At 44.8% G+C, this 23,557-nt stretch overlaps 1 protein-coding gene across 1 annotated transcript; it reads right to left on the reverse strand.

The window, feature by feature from the left end:
• Positions 1–1,865: 1,865 nt before the first annotated feature.
• On the reverse strand, positions 1,866–23,022 carry ggt1b (gamma-glutamyltransferase 1b). The gene is made up of 13 exons (XM_056290442.1): positions 22,993–23,022; positions 13,100–13,270; positions 12,567–12,697; positions 12,291–12,380; positions 11,837–12,029; positions 10,935–11,095; positions 10,552–10,701; positions 8,667–8,803; positions 8,327–8,514; positions 8,114–8,241; positions 6,486–6,598; positions 3,454–3,567; positions 1,866–2,036 (listed from the first exon to the last, which is right to left on the reverse strand). The coding sequence occupies exons 2-13, from the start codon at positions 13,264–13,266 to the stop codon at positions 1,866–1,868; spliced, it is 1,743 nt and encodes a 580-aa protein (XP_056146417.1). The 5' UTR covers positions 13,267–13,270; positions 22,993–23,022.
• Positions 23,023–23,557: the final 535 nt, after the last annotated feature.

Below are 23,557 nucleotides of genomic sequence, written 5' to 3' on the forward strand. Positions count from 1 at the left end.
CAATGAATAACCTGAATGCATTAATTCTGCATTCTTTTTATATGCATGTTTGGAGGGTAGAAGACACTATAAGATTTGTGTTAGAGAATGTGACTAACTACAATAAAGCAATCAGGATCACTGAGGCCTTTATGTATTCCCCATGAATGCAATCTACCCATAAATCTGAATTTCCATATCTGTACCGAATTAAAATTAGTCAAAACCGGGTAGAGCAGCAACCAGGACGGCTCAGAAGAGTGGGGTAATTGGGCGGGGTAATTGAGCGGCGCGGTGGAACAGTGGTTAGAGCTGTCGCCTCACAGCAACAAGTTTCTAGGTTCAAACCCCGGGGTTATCCAACCTTGGGGGGTCGTCCCAGGTCCTTTCTGTGTGGAGTTTGCATGTTCTGCCCGTGTCTGCGGTTGGTTTTTCTCCGGGTGCTCCGGTTTCCCCCACCATCAAGAAGACATGCGTGTTAGGGTTCATGTGCCCCTGACCGAGGCATGGCAAGACGAACTGGAGTTGGTCCCCGGGTGCTGCACGGCGGCTGCCCACTGCTGCTAGCTACGCAGCTAGGATGGGTTGCATGCAGAGGAAGAATTTCCTCACGGGGATTAATATAGTAAAAAAAAAAGAATATGGCCGGATACAATTGGGGGAAAAGGGGAAAAATCCAAAAGGGGGAAAATCCAAAAATAAATAAATAAATAAATAAATAAATAAATAAACAACAAAAACAACAAAAACAAGCACGTGTAAAGGACAAACGAACTAATTGGGTTATCTAGAATAAACTAACTTTCTTAACTAACTAGGATATACTAATTTTATACACAATTGTCTGCTAACCGTCACATCCACTTTGTCAGCAATAAAGTCGATGCTGTCCACCATTTGGAGTCTGCAGGCTTGTCTCTGCTGGCCAAGTGAAAACAGTGATCAATATTGCACCTTGGCTGGGTTGGCTGGCTCGTGCTCTTACTAACACGGCCCACCGTCTCGAGCTCTGCTCCCTTAATTGCTGCTTGCAGCTGTATTTTAATTTATTTTTGTCTCCGTACTCCAACTTTGGCAAGTCGCTGTTGGATGTGGTGTTCTCCTGGAACTGTCAAGACATTGGAAAACATGGCTGACTAACAGATGTTTGACACTTCTGGCTACATAAATGTGTCGTTAACTAGTTCTGAATTCAACTGCTGAAACGTTTCAGTTTTCTCTGTATACAAAATACCTTAGATACATCAGAGATATATCTCAAATGTTATGGGTTAAAATTAGAATATACCACTTTACATGTCTTTTCAAAAAGTAAAATGTAAAATAAAAAAATGATGTTGTGCAGCTAAAACACATGAAACATAGTCAACATTATTTTATCACTTTGATTTTATTCAAGTTTTTACCAGAGTAAACCCTTAGGTGATTATTCCTGTCTGAAAAATATTTCACATACATAGGAGACAAAGTCAAGACAACAGAATGTTGACAAGCATGCCAATTTGTAATGGTGCTCTCAAGAAAAATAAATAATCATATACATATGTCTCTCGCTAAACAAAATCCTCAAAGATGGTAAAATTGTTTCCTAGTCCTGTTTATTTTACCTGTTTAGTATTTACACGAAATTATGACAACACACAAAAACATAGTAATTCAAGTATATGGAGAATTAAAACTCAGCACTTGAAATTCGCAAAGATATATTTGGTTATAAGGAACATAATTAGCAATGCCCTGTTCTCAGTGTAGACCTGAGAATCCTACTCAACATAACTCAAATACCTTCTCCACTGGTGTCAGTGCTGTCGAGGATCCTATGGCAGGATCCTCGAGCAGGATCCTCTAGCAGGATCCTATAGCAGGACCCTATAGCAGGTCCTGGCTTAATGAGGTGCACGTGGAGAGCCCGAATACCCTGCAGCATAACCCCACTTCCTTGGGTCTGACTGAGCGTGGACTCGGTCACCATCACAGACTATCGCCTGGACCACGGCCCCTGTTGACTTCAGCAGTTCTACTTCGTGGTTCCTCTCCTCCAGGCCTTTCAGCACCGTCTGTAAGCAAAGACACATATCGGAATGCACATGGCTAAACAATAAATAAACGAAACGGGGTTTATCATACAGCGTACAGAAACTCTTTAGAATTCAGATTTGTAAATTTCGGGATGAGTCTGCCATAAAAACCCGAGGTGTTGAACGCTGAGATCATTGGCTGAAGATATTAAGCCAAACTGGACAACATCCCTCACCAACATGTCAGTAGCCTGCTGGCTGTTCACCACAATTACCAGATCATCTGCACACACTGACAGTGTTAAGGGTGCATGACAGCCTGGAGTAACTATACCATGAATATCAGATCCTGGTTATATATATATATATATATATATATATATATATATATATATATATATATATATATATATATATATATATATATATATCCCCCGCCCCCCTTTTCCCCCCAGTTGTACCCGGCCAGTTGGACCCCACAATTCCGAGTCGTCCCGGTCGCTGCTCCACCCCCCTCTGCCGATCCGGGGAGGGCTGCAGACTACCACATGCCTCCTCCGATACATGTGGAGTCGCCAGCCGCTTCTTTTCACCTGACAGTAAAGAGTTTTGCCAGGGGGACATAGCGCGTGGGCGGATCACGCTATTCCCCCCAGTTCTCAGGCGCCCCGACCGACCAGAGGAGGCGCTAGTGCAGCGACCAGGACACATACCCACATCCGGCTTCTCACCCGCAGACACGGCCAATTGTGTATGACGGGGCGCCGGTCCAAGTCGGATGTAACACGGGGATTCGAACCGGTGATCCCCGTGTTGGTAGGTAACGGGATAGACCGCTATACCACCCGGATGCAGATCCTGGATATTAAACGTTCATCCGCGATCTTCTGTAGTGGTACCAGTAAGACTTGCTGTTAAAGCGTACTGAAGTGGCATGTCACGTGACATGGCTAAGCTTCTATATGTTCGAGTAAAGAAGGGCAATAGATGCAGATGCAAGAACAACGCTTCCCATCTTGGGGATGCTTAAACATTGAAGGAGGATAACAGGATTATAAGAAATGTGAAGAATATGATGAGGAGGATGCCAAGCTGTGTCGAGATGCCACCGGAACAGCCCAGGACCAGAGCCAAGCGACCACTGTCACCAGGCCAGGCAGGAGTACTGTCAAGGTTTTTGTCTTTTTCAAGAAGATGACAGGTTATGTATTAGTACACTGTTCTCAGGGGGGGGGGGCATTTCTCAGCAGGGAGGACACAATACAGACTGACTTATGGAAAAGTTAGGGATTCATAATTAGGGATTTGTTATATTGGTCAAGTACACTTAAGCCAAACATATTTTTGCCGTCACAGGTTTGATCCCACATCCTTTGACTGAGGGACAGTAACCCTGTTGTTGGTCAGCATTCTGCCGTAGTTTCTACACAGTGGTACTGTTCTCTGTGACACTCACTTTGTCAAAGTCAGGCTCTGCAAATGTAGTGTTTGGACTCAGCTGGTTGTGGAGTCTTGGTTGGGACACGGCTTCCTCCAGATCATAGTTAAAAAACAAGGCGTTCAGAATCACCTGCAGAAGAAGCAAACCATTCAGCCAAAGATGAACAGATTATACCTCATCATGGTGCAGCTCATGACATCTTACTGTTATAACAGGTGTTTTAGGGGTATGACATGCAATACTTTAATTTAAAGGATAAGTTCACTATTTTCAAGTTAAACCTCATTAAAACACTTTTGGGCATCAGTTAGAATAGTCCAGATTTGCCCCTTTGCTGATCATTCTTGCTGCCCTTTAACAGATCCCAATGGGGCAATTTTTTCCCCTCTTTTTTCTCCCCAATTGTGTCCGCTCTTCCGAGCCCCCCCCCCCAGTCACTGCTCCACCCCCCTCTGCTGATCCGGGGAAGGCTGCAAACTACCACATGCCTCCTCCGATACATGCGGAGTCGCCAGCCGCTTCTTTTCACCTGACAGTGACGAGTTTCACCAGGAGGACGCAGCACGTGGGAGGATCACGCTATTCCCCCCAGTTCTCGCTCCCCACTGAACGGGCGCCCCGACTGACCAGAGGAGGCGCTATTGCAGCGACTAGGACACATACCCACATCCGGTTTCCCACCCGCAGACACGTCCAGTTGTATCTGTAGGGACGCCCGACCAAGGCGGAGGCAGCACGGGGATTCGAACCCAGATAGCGGAATAGACCGCTATGCTGCCTGGTCACCCGTATTTTTGATAGGGAATTTTGGAGCCATTTTGCTATCAAGGCAAGAATTAAAGATAGGCATTATTAATCTATCCATGACCCCACTGCATAATTCTTACCCCAAATAGCCATCACATAGTATCGACAACGGAAAAAAGGTATTTCATTAGTCTCGACCTTTAATGACGTCAACCATCAAAAAAACTAATCTATCATTTGGTCTATCCTACAGTTCTCCCAATAGCACTACAGATATCATAGAAGATTCAACATTTCCCAGTTGATTGGTTATCTTTACTTGTATCCAGCTCAATGTTGTGTGTGTGTGTGTGGGGGGGGGGGGTAAATGGTAAATGGTTCTGTATGGAGGTACACAGGGAACATATATAGGGGATGGTAAGTAAGCTATATATTTAGTTAACTGCAGTACATAAAGGGCTTTGCATGCATTGAATAAAATATCTATTAGATTTTCCAATTGCTGTTGACGTTCTCAGCTGAAATACAGGAAATGTGTGCGCTCATATAACGTTCGCTGCGGCCTCCGCCTGCGTCATCTGGTAAGTATGGACGTCAGATACCAATACATCCCTCAAGACATCTGAGCATTGCCCGCGGCTAGCTGGGAGGGATAAACTGTTCTAACTCCTCCTATGAAATATGTCTAGAGTATGATCACTTCATATTGATGACGACTTTCTTCTTCTAGCCCTTGAAGCACATTACCGCATACAGTGTTTGATGAACAAACATGTACGCAGTAAAGAGGGGGATGTGATAAGGGTGTTGTTGGGGAACGATATTTTGTAGAACACTGCCCCCCCCCAATTGTCCAGCCAATTACCCCACTCTTCCGAGCCGCCCTGGTGAGCCCATTCTCACCCCCCAACTCGTCACATATGGACGCTTGTTGAGGTCGACCTCTTCGTCACCGTTCAACGCTCGAGGTACCCCTTTAACGACACCTTTCCGCGTGGAGGGACTGAGGTCACTCATAGGCACACAAAAACAACCCTAACCTAACCCTAACCCTAACCTCATTACATCTAAATGAGTTATATCACACACAAATCAGTGTTTTTAGAGAACAAAAAAATGGTCCCTGGTGCCAGCACGTATTTTTAACACAACACGTTACGTGCCACAACCACATATGCAGCGAGCGGGGGCGGAGCGTGGGTCTCAGCACGAAGGGGGCGGAGCTTCTCGATGAGCCCTTGTGATAGTCATTTTAACATTCAAAAACTGTAAACTGGCGGACATCTCATCCTATCCAGCAAACAACACAAATGGTCACTTATTGAGCCAAGCAGCCTACATGTCTAAGAAAGAATAGAAAAGCCACTTTTGTCAGACAAACCTGTTCAGAAGCTTGTTCTACGTCACAACCAATCACAGCTGGATCACAGCTCCGACGCATTCATGAATAGTCGTAAAAAAGGCTATAGCCGTTATAGGGGCAGTTAATATCTATGTATAGGGGCCCCGTACTGCACTGTATTTTTTATCATTAGCCGACTTTATGAGGGTGTCACTGAATGCGTCGGAGTCCCGAGACCCGGTGCGTTCACGGACGCTCGTAAACTCGTCAACAGAGCTCCAAACGGGCCCCCCCCCCGACCTTGTGGGCCCTGGGGCGACCGCCCCCATGCCCCCGCTCTGGCTCCGCCACAGGCAGCGAGTGTTGAGAGGTCGTGGTCATCTCACGTATTTCTGTGAGATCATGTGGATGATGTCACACAGATAAAAGATAGATTTAGACTCTGTACTGTAAAAAAGAACAAAAAAAGTTGAAAGCTGACGTTAAAGGGGTACCTAGAGCATTGAACAGTGACGAAGAGGTCGTCCTCAACAAGCGTCCGTATGTGACGAGTTGGGGGTGAGAATGTGTAGTCCCGGTCGCTGCTCCACCCCCTCTGCCGATCCGGGGAGGGCTGCAGACTACCACATGCCTCCTCCGACACATGTGGAGTCGCCAGCCGCTTCTTTTCACCTGACAGTGAGGAGTTTCACCAGGGGGACGTAGCGCGTCGGAGGATCGTGCTATTCCCCCCGGCCCCCCCCCCCCTTGGAACAGGCGACCCGACCAATCAGAGGAGGCGCTAGTGCAGCGACCAGGACACATACCCGCATCCTGCTTCCTACCCACAGAAACAGCCAATTGTGTCTGTAGGGACGCCCGACGAAGCCGGAGGTAACGGGGGGGGGGTAGACCGCCACCCCATCGGGAAGACTTGTGGAAGACTTTTAACTATTCATTGAAGTATCAGATGACTCACCTGAGCAACAGAGGTGGTAATTTTTGTTCCCCCCGAACCGCCCACCACCATCTTAACTCTGTTGCTCCTGTCGAAGATGATGGCTGGGCACATGGAGGACATGGGCCTCTTCCCTGTCGGTGGAAAGGCGAATTAAACACCACTTAAAGTTAGCAATACTAAAGATTTACATGCAAACACAATTTTTGTTTCGATACTTTCTCTTGCTGTTGTATCTAATACTCAATAATCATAACCATAAACAGTTGTGTATGTGCTCAAACTTAGAAAGAAGTTGACTTAACATGAATTATCTAATTTGGCAGTTAACATATATACACCCACAATGATCCTACACATACCACACAGCAGCACAATAGGCATTTTCTATGTTATTCATTTATTTATTTATCTTTTTAGATAAAACACGTTGGCATCTGTATGAGCTGATTTGAAATTCTCGTATTGTTACTTGTTACCTTAATGTCATAAAATGTTAATAACACTTTCTATATTGCCAGTTAAAGCTGACTCTGGTGGTTGTGTAATTGAGTGCAAGTTTTAATTTGGCAATAGACTAACTAGTATAATAGAATTAGTCTCATTGCTGAATGTTCGTGACGTCATATAATTCCATGCAATGAATTATAATAATGCCAAACGCCACATAACAACTAAATAGTCTCTGTCTAAACGTAGAGGATAAAAAGAAGGACTGCAAAATAAATCGGAGTTGAAATGGTTTAACTTGAAAAAAACTTTAAACCAGTGGGAGGAATGGACATGGCTTTACGCCTAAAACACCTACTCCAAAATCACTAGTAACAAAAATCAAAAAACAAAAAAACCGTGTTTGAGCTGCCCTCTATGAGCTCTGGTCATCAGAGAGCCAACCTATAACCAGCCCAGGACTCCAGTTTCATCACTCTGCAGGCTTCACAAGAGACCTGTCTATAGCCAGACACTGTTGGGACCATGGATCTGTTAAGATCTCGTTACATAAGAAATACTGGATGTCAGAGGGCGTCCGGGTGGTATAGCGGTCTATCCCGTTACCTGCCGACACGGGGATCACCGGTTCGAATCCCCGTGTTACCTCCGGCTTGGTCGGGCGTCCCTACAGACACAATTTGCCGTGCCTGCGGGTGGGAAGCCGGATGTGGGTGTGTGTCCTAGTCGCTGCACTGGCGACTCCTCTGGTCGGTCGGGGTGCCTGTTCTGGGGGGAGGGGGAACTAGGGTGAATAGCGTGATCCTCCCTCGCGCTACGTCCCCCTGGTGAAACTCCTCACTGTCAGGTGAAAAGAAGTGGCTGGCGACTCCACATGTATCGGAGGAGGCATGTGGTAGTCTGCAGCCCTCCCCGGATCAGCAGAGGGGGTGGAGCAGCGACCGGGGAGGCTCGGAAAAGTGGGGTAATTAGCCGGGTACGATTGGGGGGAAAAGGGGGAGGATATCAAAAAGAACAATGCCTGTCTGCATGTGAGTACATGTGTGAGTGTTCATGTGTGTGACTGAGATTCACCATGATGTAAAGGAACACGTGCAGCCTCTGCTGCTCATTTTTATTAAATAGCCTCATGCAAAAGTCACGATTACATGCGTACTTCTTTTTGTCGTTTTTATTCGTTAAAGGTGCAGATTTCCGACCTGGTCTGATGAAGTTGCTCGGTGAAGGAGGCACTCCAAAGCCATTGGTAATGTTGGGGGAGCTGAAGTCGTCCATCTCGTTGTTGAGGACAATTCCTGTCGACCTGGACATGATTTTGGATCCGAAGCTGAAAAGGCGGGTATCGTCAGTGGATGGGAGGTATTGTGATCTAGTTATGCCAGTCTAACGAGTGGTTAACGCTAGAGTCCTACTATTGGTTGATCGTGCTGGTGGCCGCCACGGCGCTGCCGTCCTCGGCTACTACTGAGATATGCGAGGTCCCGTGGTTCTCGGGCATGTAGAATTCTGGTCCGTAGTAGTCCATGGGATGTGTGGTGTTGTCTGTAATCTTTTCACGGAGGTCACTCGCAAAGAAAACCGAGGTCATGTTATGGATGAGCTTTGAGAGGAGAGTGGTAGATGAGAACAATTCAGTGTCAGAGCATTTTACTCCCCCTAGAGTTATAGAGGGATTGATTGATTGATTGATTGATTGATTTGCAGTTCTATTATGATGATTTTACTGCAACTTAAGCAATCATCTGAGCATACATGTGTGATGTTGAGGAACTTTGGATCTCCTAGTAGGGTCCTCTTCGCATAAGCAAAACGAAAGGCCTCTACAATTCGATGGTAGGTCAGACTTCTTTTGTCAGGACTTGACACACTCTCTGAGGTGAAGTTGTACCCTGTAGAAAACATAGTCATCATCAGTAACTACATTTCTACCTTATCTTACTCCTCCCCCTGTATTCCAAGTCAATACACTTTTGCCTCAGTCAAAGAGGAGACAGATGGGGGCGTCTGGGTAGTGCCGTGGCGGTCTGTTCTGTTGCCTACCAACACGGGGATCGCCGGGTCGAAGCCTCGTGTTACATCTGGCTTGGTCGGGCGTCCCTACAATTGGCCGTGTCTGCGGGTGGGAAGCCGGATGTGGGTATGTGTCCTGGTCGCTGCACTAGCGCTTCCTCTGGTCGGTTGAGGGGGGGCTGTTCGGGGGGGGAGGGGGAACTGGGGGGAATAGCGGGATCCTCCCACGTGCTACGACCCCCGGCGAAACTCCTCACTGTTACTGTCAGGTGAAACGAAGCGGCTGGTGACTCCAAATGTATCGGAGGAGGCACGTGGTAGTCTGCAGCCCTCCCCTGATTGGCAGAGGGGGGTGGAGCAGAGACCGGGACGCCTCGGAAGAGTGGGGTAATTGGCCGGATACAGGTGAAATGGACTTGGCTGTGGCCATCCCTGTATTTTTATCTAGTCTGAAAGCTTTTCTCAATGCAATATGGATATTAGAGCTGCTTTCGCTGACAGCCACAGAGGGACAGGAGGGAGAGGCTACGGGGAGTGGGAGGCCTTGGTTTGATGAGTTTCAGCTATCGGGAGAGGCAGAAGTCATGGGAAATCAGCCGGGTGAAACTCTAGGAAGTGTGTGTGAGTGTTTTACTGTTCAACCGCGTCCAATTAGAGGTTTCCTTTTCGGGGTAAATTTGTCAGATTAGTTTTTGTGTGTGATTTTTTTTTTGGGAGGGGGGGGGGGCGGCACAGTGAGTGGCTGGCCAGCAAGAAGAAAGGAAAGTTCGGAGCGGTTAATTACTTTCGAATAAAGTTTTTCATCTAGTCCCCCAGATGCAGACACTGTCGTTTCACTGAAAATCTACCGAAGACCCCAGAAATAAATGTCTGGATAACGTTTTTGGCTTCCAAGATTTTTTCAGCTGTACGTGTTTAGTAGAATAAATTCTAATCCATATGTGGTAAACTGGGCGTCCGGGTGGCGTGGCCGGTCTATTCTGTTGCCTACCAAGCCGGATGTGGGTATGTGTCTTGGTCGCTGCACTAGCGCCTCCTCTGGTCGTTCGGGGCGCCTGTTCGGGGGCGGGGGGGACTGGGGGAAATAGCACGATCCTCCCACGTGCTACGTCCCCTGGCGAACCTCCTCACTCTTACTGTCAGGTGAAACGAAGCGGCTAGCGACTCCACATGTATCGGAGGAGGCACGTGGTAGTCTGCAGCCCTCCCCGGATCAGCAGGGGGGGGTGGAGCAGCAACCGGGACGGCTCGGAAGAGTGGGGTAATTGGCCGGGAATAATTAGGGAGAAAGAGGGGGGGGTTAGCTGCTGTAGCTAGGATGAGTATATATATGTAATGGTCACGTGAGCATCTTCATATTACTACCAGATCTAGTTTACACAGAAATGTAAGGTAGTCATATTATAAATTACTGACATATGGCAATTCTAAACTATACTAATATCTTGGCTCACTGGTGCTTTCGAGGGTAATAACCTGGACAACTTTTTTTTTCTTCCAATAAGTACTTCAGTCAACAACCGCCTCTATATCCCCACTATGAAAATGACTGGTGGTGTGAAATTGTGTTAGACAATTGCTTATACTCTGCCCTCAAGTGTGTTTTAAACAGGGCATCAAGACTTACCATTTAAAATGTTTAATACCAGGGAAAGCACCGGGCCGCTGGCAGGGGCGTTGGGAACCGCCATCGTGTAGCCCCCCACGTTCACCTGAATGGGGTTTTCATCCAAGACAGGCTTGTAATTCCAGAGATCTTCCATTGTGATGATACCACCTAAGTAAAGATTGGGGCAATAGTTTCATGCAAAGTTAGACTAACCATTGATGTCAAAATTTAGATTTAAGAAGGATGCACATTTTGTTTTAGTGCGTATTAGTTTAAGCAACAATAACCATGAAAATGACAGGAATAATAATAATAACAATAATAATAATAATAATGCATAGACTAAACTACAGGACATTTTCTAGGATAAAAAACAAAAGTTAGTTCACGTGGAAGACTACCTGAAGCTTGGATATCAGTCACCAGGTCATTAGCTAATGGTCCATGGTAGAATACATCTGGACCTTCCTCGGCTATTTTTCTATAGGTTTCTGCAAGCTTTGTGAAAATGACGGTGTCGTTTTCTTTTAACACGTCACCGTTTGGCCCACAGAACACCTCACTGGGAGTACAACAGAGGACATGTCAGATATCAGTGTATGGCATTTCAGATGATCTTCAAATAATCAGACACTCAAATCAGAATTATTTATTAATTAATTATTTATTTATGTATTTATTTCAAACCAGAATTATGTATTTATTTATTTATTTATTTATTTATTTATTTATCTAGAATCGGGATTTTTTATTTATTTTAAATCAGAATTATTTATTTATTTATTTATTTATTTATTTATTTCGAACCTGGTTTATTTATTTATTTATTTATTTATTTCTAATCAGAATTATTTATCTAGTTGTTTATTTATTTATTCTCCCCAGTTGTATCTGGCCAATTACCCCACTCTTCCGAGCCGTCCCGGTCGCTGCTCCTCCCCCTCTGCCGGGCCGGGGAGGGCTGCAGACTACCACAGGCCTCCTCTGATACATGTGGAGTCGCCAGCCGCTTCTTTTCACCTGACAGTGAGGAGTTTCACCAGGGGGACGTAGCAAGTGGGAGGATCACGCTACCCCTCCCCCCCCAGTTCCTCCTCCCCCTTGAACAGGCGCCCCGACCGACCGACCAGAGGAGGCGCTAGTGCAGCGACCCGGAACATACCCACATCCGGTTTCCCACCCGCAGACACGGCCAATTGTGTCTGCAATGGCGCCCGACCAAGCCGGAGGTGTCGGACCTTTGCTCAAGATGTAACACCAGAAAGTCAGCTGGTGCCTCCTGGTCATTGTTGGTGTTACGAACCAGAATGCTGTGTCATTGATGATGGTCTCCTTGTGCTTGGATACAGCAGTGGCCAGCGCCCTGCCCAGTGGAAATCCGTTTCGTGCCAGCTCGATGCTTGGCTGGAACAGCTCTTTCCATGGCAGCTTGCCATGACGTCTGTGCGCCATTTCATATCCTCGAATTTCCCCCGGCACAGCGATGGATAACCCCCCTGAAACCCCCGGGAAAGCAGGGAGAGAAGGCGCTATTACCTCATACGTTAAAAAGACGGCACATTATTCTTTTTCTTTTCATTTGGCATGTTTTTCAGTCTTAATGATCTGAGCTGGGGGGGGGGGGAGTCGGGTCTCCTCAGGATACGCCACGCAGTGCTTCTCCTGCTCTTACGCAACGCCAGCACGTTGCATAGTAAATCAAACTTGCAACTTCCCATAAATAATTTCCGAGACTGACATAAATGGTTAATTATTACCTTTCTGGGAGGCCTCCGCGCTGCTGCCAAACATGGTTTGCGTAGCGTTACGTGGAGCCGTCTCCCTTGCGTCAATGGTCTCTACCTTTCCTGTGATGTGACATCGGGGTTTCACGAAATGCAAACATGCTGGAGGTGTAATGTGTACTGGTGTTCAGACATTAATTTATGTGTGCAATTTTACCACACTAATTAACATCATCGTGTGTTTTTGTATGCACGTGTGGAATAGTAGGGCAGGTAAGGGAGAGGCGTGTGGTAGGATGCAGGCTGTACCAGTTTGGGCGTCATAGACGGTGATGAACAGCCCTCCTCCGATGCCCATACTGTGAGCGTTCATTAATCCGACGCACAACAAGGCAGCTATACAAGCGTCCACTGCCGAGCCTCCCCTCTTCAGCGTGTCTCTGTTGTTTGAACAGCACATAATACACAGGCCGGGGGGGGGGAGGGGTTCAAACAGGGAGGGGATTCGCTGAATCATTTTTTTCCAGACCCAAATATCTTAAAACCCCTGTGCAGACAGTCATTAAGGACATTAGATTAAAAGCATAGTAATGGCATTGCGAGTCTTCAGACTTCACTGAGAATGCAATCGCTACTGGGCTACTGAAACTGATGTGCGCGTCAGGTGTGTGCACGCGCACTTGCATTCATGAGCGCGTCTGTGTGTGGGCTGACGGATTCTGTTGGGAATGCTGCTTAGATTTCGCGTGTGTGTGTGTGTGTGTGTGTGTGTGTGTGTGTGTGTGTGTGTGTGTGTGTGTGTGTGTGTGTGTGTGTGTGTGTGTGTGTGTGCAAGGTCCAACCTGCCAATTTCTGAACACGGTCCAGCATCTGCTGCCACAGCTGCCCTCCAGTATGAGTGTTCAGTTGGAGGCTTCCTGCTCCCCACACCAAAGAAGACACCCACAAAAGTCCCGACTGCTGCCACTAACAGCACCGCCAGAGCCACAACCACAGTTTTATGGACCATGTCGCTAGCAAAGGAACACACACGATTCTTAACAGAGGAAGATAGCCATGTATATGTAATGACGTAAACATGATTTGGACTTGGTTAAATCAGGAATCAGGAACACTTTAAATATCGTTTCATTTCATGCACTTGTGCACACGAAATGAAACATTTCCCCAGCTCACAGCAGTGCAACACAAAGACAAAAACACACGAAAAGCTACAAGAACTACAACAATATATATCAAAACTAACACATATACCCAAACTAACACATATACCCAAACTAACACATGTCCAAACTAACACATATACCCAAACTAACACATATACCCAAACTAACACAGACCCAAACTAACACATATCCAAACTAACACATATATCCAAACTAACACATATATCCAAACTAACACATATACCCAAACTAAAGAACAAAATCACTGTTCAGGAGAACGAACACCAGCCAGGATGAATGTTGGAACAGCAAGTCTGCATGGGCTAGCAGTTAGCTTAGCCTGCCTCGCCTCGCGTCCTTTTAGACCACCCTGTGTTTCCTCTTCGGGTGAAGCTCCGGGCAGGGCCGTGGTCCCTGGGCCCACCGGACGCAGCAGACCAGCCTCCCTCAGCTGATCAAACGCCAGCTCTCCCAGCCAGACATCCTCAACACACGACGACACTAAAAAGACAGTCAACGCTAGGCGAGGCCGCTGCCAGACCGCCCTCGGTGCTATTGGAAGTGCCGGACTGCATGGGCTAGTAGTTAGCTTAACCTGCCCCACCCCAGACCTGTCAGACCGTCCTTGGTGTTACCCCTTGGTGTTACCCCAGAGCCGCAGTTCCTGGGCCCACAGGACGCAGCAGACCAAGCTCTCCCAGCCAATCCAGCGCCAGCTATCCCAGCCATCCAACGAAGACAAAACTTAGACGCTTACATGGACAAAGACACTGCATGGACGGTACTGGGTGAGCTGCTGCGAACGTGAATTCACGCCGCCATCTTCCCACACCAGAAATGTATCAAAGGTATTTTAAAATCTGAGCAATGCAATGTTTACACAAAATTAGGCATTTAAAAAAAAGAGAGATTCTGCTATCCATTAATCCAAAAGTGAGATGTGAAATATATATATATATATATACACTACCGTTCAAAAGTTTGGGATCACCCAAACAATTTTGTGTTTTCCATGAAAAGTCACACTTATTCACCACCATATGTTGTGAAATGAATAGAAAATAGAGTCAAGACATTGACAAGGTTAGAAATAATGATTTGTATTTGAAATAAGATTTTTTTTACATCAAACTTTGCTTTCGTCAAAGAATCCTCCATTTGCAGCAATTACAGCATTGCAGACCTTTGGCATTCTAGCTGTTAATTTGTTGAGGTAATCTGGAGAAATTGCACCCCACGCTTCCAGAAGCAGCTCCCACAAGTTGGATTGGTTGGATGGGCACTTCTTTGAGCAGATTGAGTTTCTGGAGCATCACATTTGTGGGGTCAATTAAACGCTCAAAATGGCCAGAAAAAGAGAACTTTCATCTGAAACTCGACAGTCTATTCTTGTTCTTAGAAATGAAGGCTATTCCATGCGAGAAATTGCTAAGAAATTGAAGATTTCCTACACCGGTGTGTACTACTCCCTTCAGAGGACAGCACAAACAGGCTCTAACCAGAGTAGAAAAAGAAGTGGGAGGCCGCGTTGCACAACTGAGCAAGAAGATAAGTACATTAGAGTCTCTAGTTTGAGAAACAGACGCCTCACAGGTCCCCAACTGGCATCTTCATTAAATAGTACCTGTTAGAGCCTGTTTGTGCTGTCCTCTGAAGGGAGTAGTACACACCGGTGTAGGAAATCTTCAATTTCTTAGCAATTTCTCGCATGGAATAGCCTTCATTTCTAAGAACAAGAATAGACTGTCGAGTTTCAGATGAAAGTTCTCTTTTTCTGGCCATTTTGAGCGTTTAATTGACCCCACAAATGTGATGCTCCAGAAACTCAATCTGCTCAAAGAAGTGCCCATCCAACCAATCCAACTTGTGGGAGCTGCTTCTGGAAGCGCGGGGTGCAATTTCTCCAGATTACCTCAACAAATTAACAGCTAGAATGCCAAAGGTCTGCAATGCTGTAATTGCTGCAAATGGAGGATTCTTTGACGAAAGCAAAGTTTGATGTAAAAAAAATCTTATTTCAAGTACAAATCATTATTTCTAACCTTGTCAATGTCTTGACTCTATTTTCTATTCATTTCACAACATATGGTGGTGAATAAGTGTGACTTTTCATGGAAAACACGAAATTGTTTGGGTGATCCCAAACTTTTGAACGGTAGTGTATATATATATATATATGTGTGTGTGTGTGTGTGTGTGTGTGTATGTGTATGTGTGTATATATATATATATATATATATATATATATATATATATATATATATATATATACTTAGCACAAAAAGTAAGGACATTTGTGTTTAGTTGATTATTTCTTTGTTGTAACAATGCTTCTCGGCAATAAATCTTATACCGTTGGAAAGCCTGTTTATTCCCCTTTTAAATGGTGCCACATGTGTAAGGAACATGCATTTGTGGGATGAGCAGCAGAGCTGAGTATGTGCGTTGCGCCCATGAAAAATTTGCCAAATCTTCTCTGCCAATGCCAAACAGCTTATTTTGCTGTTGCTATTGACTCTTGTTTTGAGCTTCTGGTACCCCAGGGGCTGACAATCAGCTGCCTGATATAAGATGTATTGCCAAGAAGCATTGTTACAACAAAGAAATAACCTACCAAACACAAATGTCCTTACTTTTTGTGCAGAGTCTATATATTTGTTAACATATTGTAAAGCTGTTTCCTGTATTTTGGTTGGTGCAGTTACACTATACCATAGGAAACTCCATAATGATGTGGAGTGTTTGTCACACTTTCTGTGATACATGTGCCCTGAAAACAAAAGACACATACTGGAACATCAATTGGAAATAGAAATGGTACGCCCAAGCCCAACGATGGGGAAGAAAGAAAAGAATAAAAAAATACTTTAAACTTTTCTCAGTTGAGAGAAAAAAAAGACAGCTTCATAAGCTAAACTGTATGCGAACAAATGGAGGAAATGTTGGATAATCTGGTCCACCCTAAGTTTGTTTTTGAACATTGTGAATGAGTATAATTCTCCGCAAGTACCTCTGTGAGGATGCACGTTTTTATCATGTCTTATCAGATGGTGGCACTGCTTCATAGCCGCTGCTACTGTTGTGTCAAATGAAAGCACAAGGTTCCTTATATCATTCTGATGGCATTTGGTGCTACGTTTTAAAAGTGTCACTTTCTGAATCTGGGTATTCCTTTAGGAATGAAATCATGACACACGAACTGGAGAATATGATGGTGAGAGTTCGTAACAGTGGAACAACAATCCAAGTGGCTTGACTGAATATTTAGAGCGCATCTGCAGTGACATGAATTAAACAATACAGCACAGTCTTCATTATGAATTGCTTCTATCTGTTTGAAATGTTGGTTCACTGGTTCAGCTACCTGGGCTACATTATTCACTATACAAGTACCAAAGAAATAATTAAAAGTCCAAAAAACAAAATCATAATTTCTAGATTTTGTTACAGCAATATATGTTGGTTCAGTAGAATAGGTAGGGTTTCGTGTCTTCTAATTTGGGGGGGGGGGAGACCTGTATCCATAAGGGGGGAAATGTGCTTCTTGCCACTTAATGTTTCATCAAATCTTTATTATTCATGAGGTGCTACAGCCTGCCCACTCAGAGGCTCTCACTCACTCTGCAAAAAATAAACCTATATATACACTACCGTTCAAAAGTTTGGGATCACCCAAACAATTTCGTGTTTTCCATGAAAAGTCACACTTATTCACCACCATATGTTGTGAAATGAATAGAAAATAGAGTCAAGACATTGACAAGGTTAGAAATAATGATTTGTATTTGAAATAAGATTTTTTTTACATCAAACTTTGCTTTCGTCAAAGAATCCTCCATTTGCAGCAATTACAGCATTGCAGACCTTTGGCATTCTAGCTGTTAATTTGTTGAGGTAATCTGGAGAAATTGCACCCCACGCTTCCAGAAGCAGCTCCCACAAGTTGGATTGGTTGGATGGGCACTTCTTTGAGCAGATTGAGTTTCTGGAGCATCACATTTGTGGGGTCAATTAAACGCTCAAAATGGCCAGAAAAAGAGAACTTTCATCTGAAACTCGACAGTCTATTCTTGTTCTTAGAAATGAAGGCTATTCCATGCGAGAAATTGCTAAGAAATTGAAGATTTCCTACACCGGTGTGTACTACTCCCTTCAGAGGACAGCACAAACAGGCTCTAACAGGTACTATTTAATGAAGATGCCAGTTGGGGACCTGTGAGGCGTCTGTTTCTCAAACTAGAGACTCTAATGTACTTATCTTCTTGCTCAGTTGTGCAACGCGGCCTCCCACTTCTTTTTCTACTCTGGTTAGAGCCTGTTTGTGCTGTCCTCTGAAGGGAGTAGTACACACCGGTGTAGGAAATCTTCAATTTCTTAGCAATTTCTCGCATGGAATAGCCTTCATTTCTAAGAACAAGAATAGACTGTCGAGTTTCAGATGAAAGTTCTCTTTTTCTGGCCATTTTGAGCGTTTAATTGACCCCACAAATGTGATGCTCCAGAAACTCAATCTGCTCAAAGAAGTGCCCATCCAACCAATCCAACTTGTGGGAGCTGCTTCTGGAAGCGTGGGGTGCAATTTCTCCAGATTACCTCAACAAATTAACAGCTAGAATGCCAAAGGTCTGCAATGCTGTAATTGCTGCAAATGGAGGATTCTTTGACGAAAGCAAAGTTTGATGTAAAAAAAATCTTATTTCAAATACAAATCATTATTTCTAACCTTGTCAATGTCTTGACTCTATTTTCTATTCATTTCACAACATATGGTGGTGAATAAGTGTGACTTTTCATGGAAAACACAAAATTGTTTGGGTGATCCCAAACTTTTGAACGGTAGTGTATATATATATATATATCATCGTCAGTAATGGCCCTTACTTTTCCTCACCATTGTAGAAGAACTGTCAACTTTGGGAGGAGAGGGGCTTTAAAAAGTGGGTAAGCGCCTGTCCTCTATCGTCATGGTGCTGCTCACTGGCCTCAAGCCCAGATGTAAGAGTAGAGGCCGTGTACCAGGATCAGAAATCATACTCACTTGACGGGGGTCACCAAGATCAACAATCATGAAATGAATGACACGCACAACAGGTAAACGTAAAGATGCACTCCGCACTGTGTATTAAAGACTGAAATTACTCATCACGAATGAAATATACCCTTAAACCCCCTTACTCGTGCTCCTAAAACTAAACCAATAGACCTTGTGAATGACAATACATACAAAATATTTTTATTGAGTCCATTTCAGATCGCCCTAAAGAGTCTTTTACATCCAACCAAGGAAACAATAAGGCTGGCGAAGGTGAACAGCTATCCTGCGTGGATAAAAAATAATCTGACCCCCCCCCCCAAAAAATGTGATCGCTTGCTAATGGTATATCATGCCAAAAACTCCAATGCTCAGCATCCAGGTGGCATGGCGGTCTCTTCCGTTGCCCAAAAACACGGGAATCGGCAGTTCGATTCCCCGTGTTATCTCCGGCTTGGTCTGGCGTCCCTACAGACACAATTGGCCGTGTCTGCGGGTGGGACGCCGGATGTAGGCATGTGCACTGGTCGCTGCACTAGCGCCTCCTCGGTCTGGCGCCTGTTCGGGTGGGGGTGGGGGTGGACCCAAGGATCACGGCCCTGATCCAGAGCTGTGCCCGAAGCACCGAGGGTGGTCTGACAGGACACGGAAGCAGGGCAGGCTAAGCTAACTGCTAGCCCATGCAGACCGGCAGGTCCGACAGTCATCCTGGCTGGTGTTTGCTGTATTGGACAGTGATTTTTTTTTCTTCCATTTTTGTGATATGTTGGATATGTGGATATATGGATGTTGGCACAGTAGTTAGTGCTGTCGCCTCACAGCAGTAAGGTCCTGGGTTCGAGCCCCGGGGTAGTCCAACCTTGGGGGTCGTGCCGGGTCATCCTCTGTGTGGAGTTTGCATGTTCTCTCCGTGTGTGCGTGGGTTTCCTCCGGGGGCTCCGGTTTCCTCCCACAGTCCAAAGACATGGAGGTCAGGTGACTCGGCCATACTGAATTGTCCCTAGGTGTGTGTGTGCGTGTGTGTGTGTGTGTATGTATGTATGTGTGTGTGTGATTGACTGGCGGCCTGTCCAGGGCGTCTCCCCACCTGCCGCCCAATGACTGCTGGGATAGGCTCCAGCATCCCCACGAGCCTGAGAGCAGGATAAGCTGTTCGGTTAATGGCTGGATGGATGGAGGATATATGTGTTTTTGTAGTGTTGTGTAGTTTGGATATGTGGTTTTGTCTTTTTGTTGTACTACTGTGGGCTGGGGGGAAACGATATTTCGTTTCATGTCATGCACTTGCGTACATGAAATGAAATGACAAGTCGATGTTCCTGGTTGCCAATTATATAGAAACAAACCAAGGTTTATTTTTTTTTAGTGGTAGCTGCAGTTTTCCAGCGCCACACAGATCATTCACCCACTTCCTGCTCTCCCCATGTGTCCTCCTCGCTGACTCACACAATACATAAGCTAAAGAAAATAACCTTGGGTGCGTGACATGTGTCAGCCGCACACACACACACAAACACACACACACACACACACACACACACACACACACACACACACACACACACACACGCCATTATGTAACAGAGAAAAAAGGAAAGTATCACATTGTGAAGGAAATATATATCTATCCTTTCTCATACATAATTCATAATGAGTTAAGAAATGGCCTGACACTAAACTGAACCTGGCGGCATCACGCCGTACCGGCCTGTGTTCAGCTCAGTTAACATAGTAAAGGTTTACAGCCCCTCTAACAGCTCAACTTCCACAACTGTGTAACTAAATGGCACAAGAATTTCAGACGGCATCCAAAAACCCTCATCAAACACTAACTGGTGCTGTTGCACGACTTAGCTTAAAGTAAGTCAGATTGGGAATTCATTTATATGAATTAATTTATGTGAAATTTTGTAATTACATTAAGTGAATGGTCAAAGGGAGGCAGAACCAATCACAGTAACAAGTGCAATTAAGTACACTTCTGCTGCTCAAGTATAGGTTCGTTTCCTTCCTAACACAGACCTCACTGGACCACCCCGCATCGTTTAGCTCACAGAGGAAAACCTTCACTGACTGCTTCAGAGTTGAAAAACTCTCATTCTGGCCTTTACATTGAGCCTTCAAAACCCCTTACGGATCCCCTTTTCAAAAATGACAAGCTCATTGTTCAATCACACAGCTCCTTGTTCATGTTATGTTTATTTAAACTATGTTTTGAAAAGAAGCAAAATCTGATTTAATCTCTAGAACAACCGTCCCAGCCGTCTGAAGTTGAGAACAGGAAGTCCCGTATCCCAGCAGTCCTGCAGCTTTAGCTATAGCCTTGATCTTCCAGAATCCATCCATACATCCATTATCCAAGCTACTTATCCTCATCAGGGTCACGGGATGTTGGGAGTCTATCCCAGCAGTCATTGGGTGGAAGGCGGGGAAACACCCTGGACAGGTCGCGGTGGACATGTGTCCATGAATGTGCAACCTCAATTGCACATCCACACCTGGGGACAATTCAGTATGGCCGACTCACCTGACCTGCGTGTCTTTGGACTGTGGGAGGAAACCGGAGCACCCGGAGGAAACCCACGCAGACCCGGGGAGCACGTGTGTAGCGGGCATAATAAGCCACGCCTTGTAGGGGTAGTAATAGTACTTATTTACCTTGAAAGATTAGGTTAACGAAGGGATCTGGGTCCCCATTCCCAATGCAGTTAGTCTCAGTAGCTACGTGGGTAAGTATGTGGACGCCTATCCTGCTGAACAGAGTGGTTAGTGCGTTACACCCCATAAGATATCGTGGGGTGGGCTTCACGCTAAGGTATCTGACACGGCGGCCCCTGACGTGTAGAGTGTATGCTGTCCAACTCAGCATAACCCTCCCTCCCCAAAGCCAACAGGACAGTTGAGACGCCCCTACTCCAAGGTAAGTACACAACCTCAAAATACTTACAAAACCCTCAGGTAAGTACTGTAATAAGCCCTAAACTCCAACCACAGTAAAGATGAATCAGTAGGCAACAACAGTTTAGTATTAATTGAATGTAATACTATAGGATGATAATAGCAAAAAAATAAAATGCAAAAAAAACATAGAGTTTGACTTTCTTTGTATATAGTATCTCTTGGTATATACAATATTGTAACGTGCATGGATAAGTCGACACGTTGGTCCTTGACTAACGGGTCGGACCCGTTAGTCGACTGTGTGCTTCTCATTTAAAAGGGAGAAAAAAAGCCTTGAAGGCTTAAAAGGCTGCCCCTTGGATTGAGTTGAACTCAGAGTGATCATTTTGATAATATTGACCTCTATAATATTGACCTCTAGAAAATGGTTTTGGCCCCCCTCTCATTACAAATGGTTGCAAAAGAACAGGCCCAACTAGAAGGTGGACCATCCAAGCACAGCTCTGGAGACCATACAACGGTGCTATGTAAATAAGACTGGACTCTGTAGCATTGTCAACAATGATGGAAGTAGTGGTGAATGACAGATTAGTTTTATTTGAAAACAAAGTCACATGCAAGTGTGCGTCAGTGTGTCTCTGCTGTTTAATGAAATAATCACTTGGCCATGCCTCAAAGCTTTATACTGGGCCCAACAGCATGTTGACTTTTTTGAAACGACTGAAAACCATGGTCTCTCATGACTCGAAAGATATGGTTGGGCTATTCACATTTTAATGGTCCTCCTGGTTTGAATTTAAAAGTGTGAGGCTAGAACCAAACTGAGAGTCAACGTGGTGGAGATCGCAAAGTTCACACTGGCTTGCAAGATTACAGATCACGAGTTGCACCGGATGAGCGACAAAATTCAGAAGCGGAAGAATCTCTATCCACAAGTTCAATTCCATGGGAACTGAGATACTCAACAGCTGTAAATGTACTGAAAGCTTCACAAAATAAAAAAAAATGTAAAAACCAAACAAATGTAGGTGCATTTATATAAAAGTCAACCAATTATTCACATGTATTTGTACATTTGTGAACATCAACATTTTTATTTTTTGGGTACTTTTTCTGACAACTCTTCAAATCCTTCCACACATTCCCAAGTGCACGTAATGCTCTGTGGTTGGGATATGATATGACATTCAGAGAGTAAACTCAAGTTTGCATTCAGAGATTGGGATAAATTTTTTCAAGTGTGAGTGCTCTTTGGTCCATTGTTGTTTTTTTCCCCCTTGTTTGATAAAGATAAAATCACAGTGATGCAGTACATCACTCTTCGAAGCATGTGCTGTCAGTTGCCAACAAAATGAATCAAACAAAATAGCAGTTTGCCAGTCCATGATAACCAGTACAACCAAACACACACATTCACACACAAACACTCAATTATTTCAAGCTTTCAAAGAGACCGCCTTATCAAAAGAACAGCATTCTGTCTATGCGTAACCATATACTTAATGGATTTTTTTTTTGCAACAGCATGTGCTATTATTGCACACTGCCAAGTCAGTCAGACTCAATCACTCCTTATCCTCTTATATTATAGCAAAACAACAACAGTTTTTGAGATTTAAAAGAAGAAAACGCATACCTTTGCTTGTGTTGGGGTCTCTGCAGTGGACTGCTGGCTGGCTCTGTCTGTCACGATCTTATAGTCACGATCTGCAGCAGATCGGCAATAAGACTTCTGTTGCTCTCAATGTGTAACTATCACAAAAGCCATTAAACTTTAACCCACTCCTCCATAAAACACTTCAGCAAAGATAAAATGGAGAACTCTTAGACAGGATCGGATTTGAGAACAATAAAAGCCTTTCATGTTATCACTTGGATGGGTGAAATTGTTGGTCATCTGTATTCAGTCTGCACATAATCACCAAAAATACTATGAAGCAGTTTCATGACCCTGAAACTGAGGTACTCTGTAAATGATCTCCTTGTATATTTTATAGTAAGTTACTGGCAGCACGGGTGCCAAGCCAGCCACTGAGGATGCACAAGCCAGTGTAATCTTAGTGCTGGTCTAAGCCCGGATAAATGGGGAGGCTCGCATCAGGAAGAGCATCAGGAGTAAAACCTTTACCAAATCAAATATGCGGATCATGAATCAGATTTCCATGTTGGATCAGTTCAGGCCCGGATTACCAACGACCACC

The sequence above is a fragment of the Lampris incognitus genome, chromosome 12 (genome assembly GCF_029633865.1).
Source record: "Lampris incognitus isolate fLamInc1 chromosome 12, fLamInc1.hap2, whole genome shotgun sequence".
Classification (NCBI taxonomy): Eukaryota; Metazoa; Chordata; class Actinopteri; order Lampriformes; family Lampridae; genus Lampris; species Lampris incognitus.

Excerpts from the sequence above, each read along its gene's own strand:
- ggt1b (XM_056290442.1), bottom strand. The coding sequence starts at position 13,266 with ATGGTCCATAAAACTGTGGTTGTGGCTCTGGCGGTGCTGTTAGTGGCA. Across the intron at positions 11,096-11,836 it reads ATCAATGACACAGCATTCTG|TGAGGTGTTCTGTGGGCCAA; the intron begins GTTCGTAACACC and ends TTGTACTCCCAG. Across the intron at positions 10,702-10,934 it reads GACTGATATCCAAGCTTCAG|GTGGTATCATCACAATGGAA; the intron begins GTAGTCTTCCAC and ends ATCTTTACTTAG.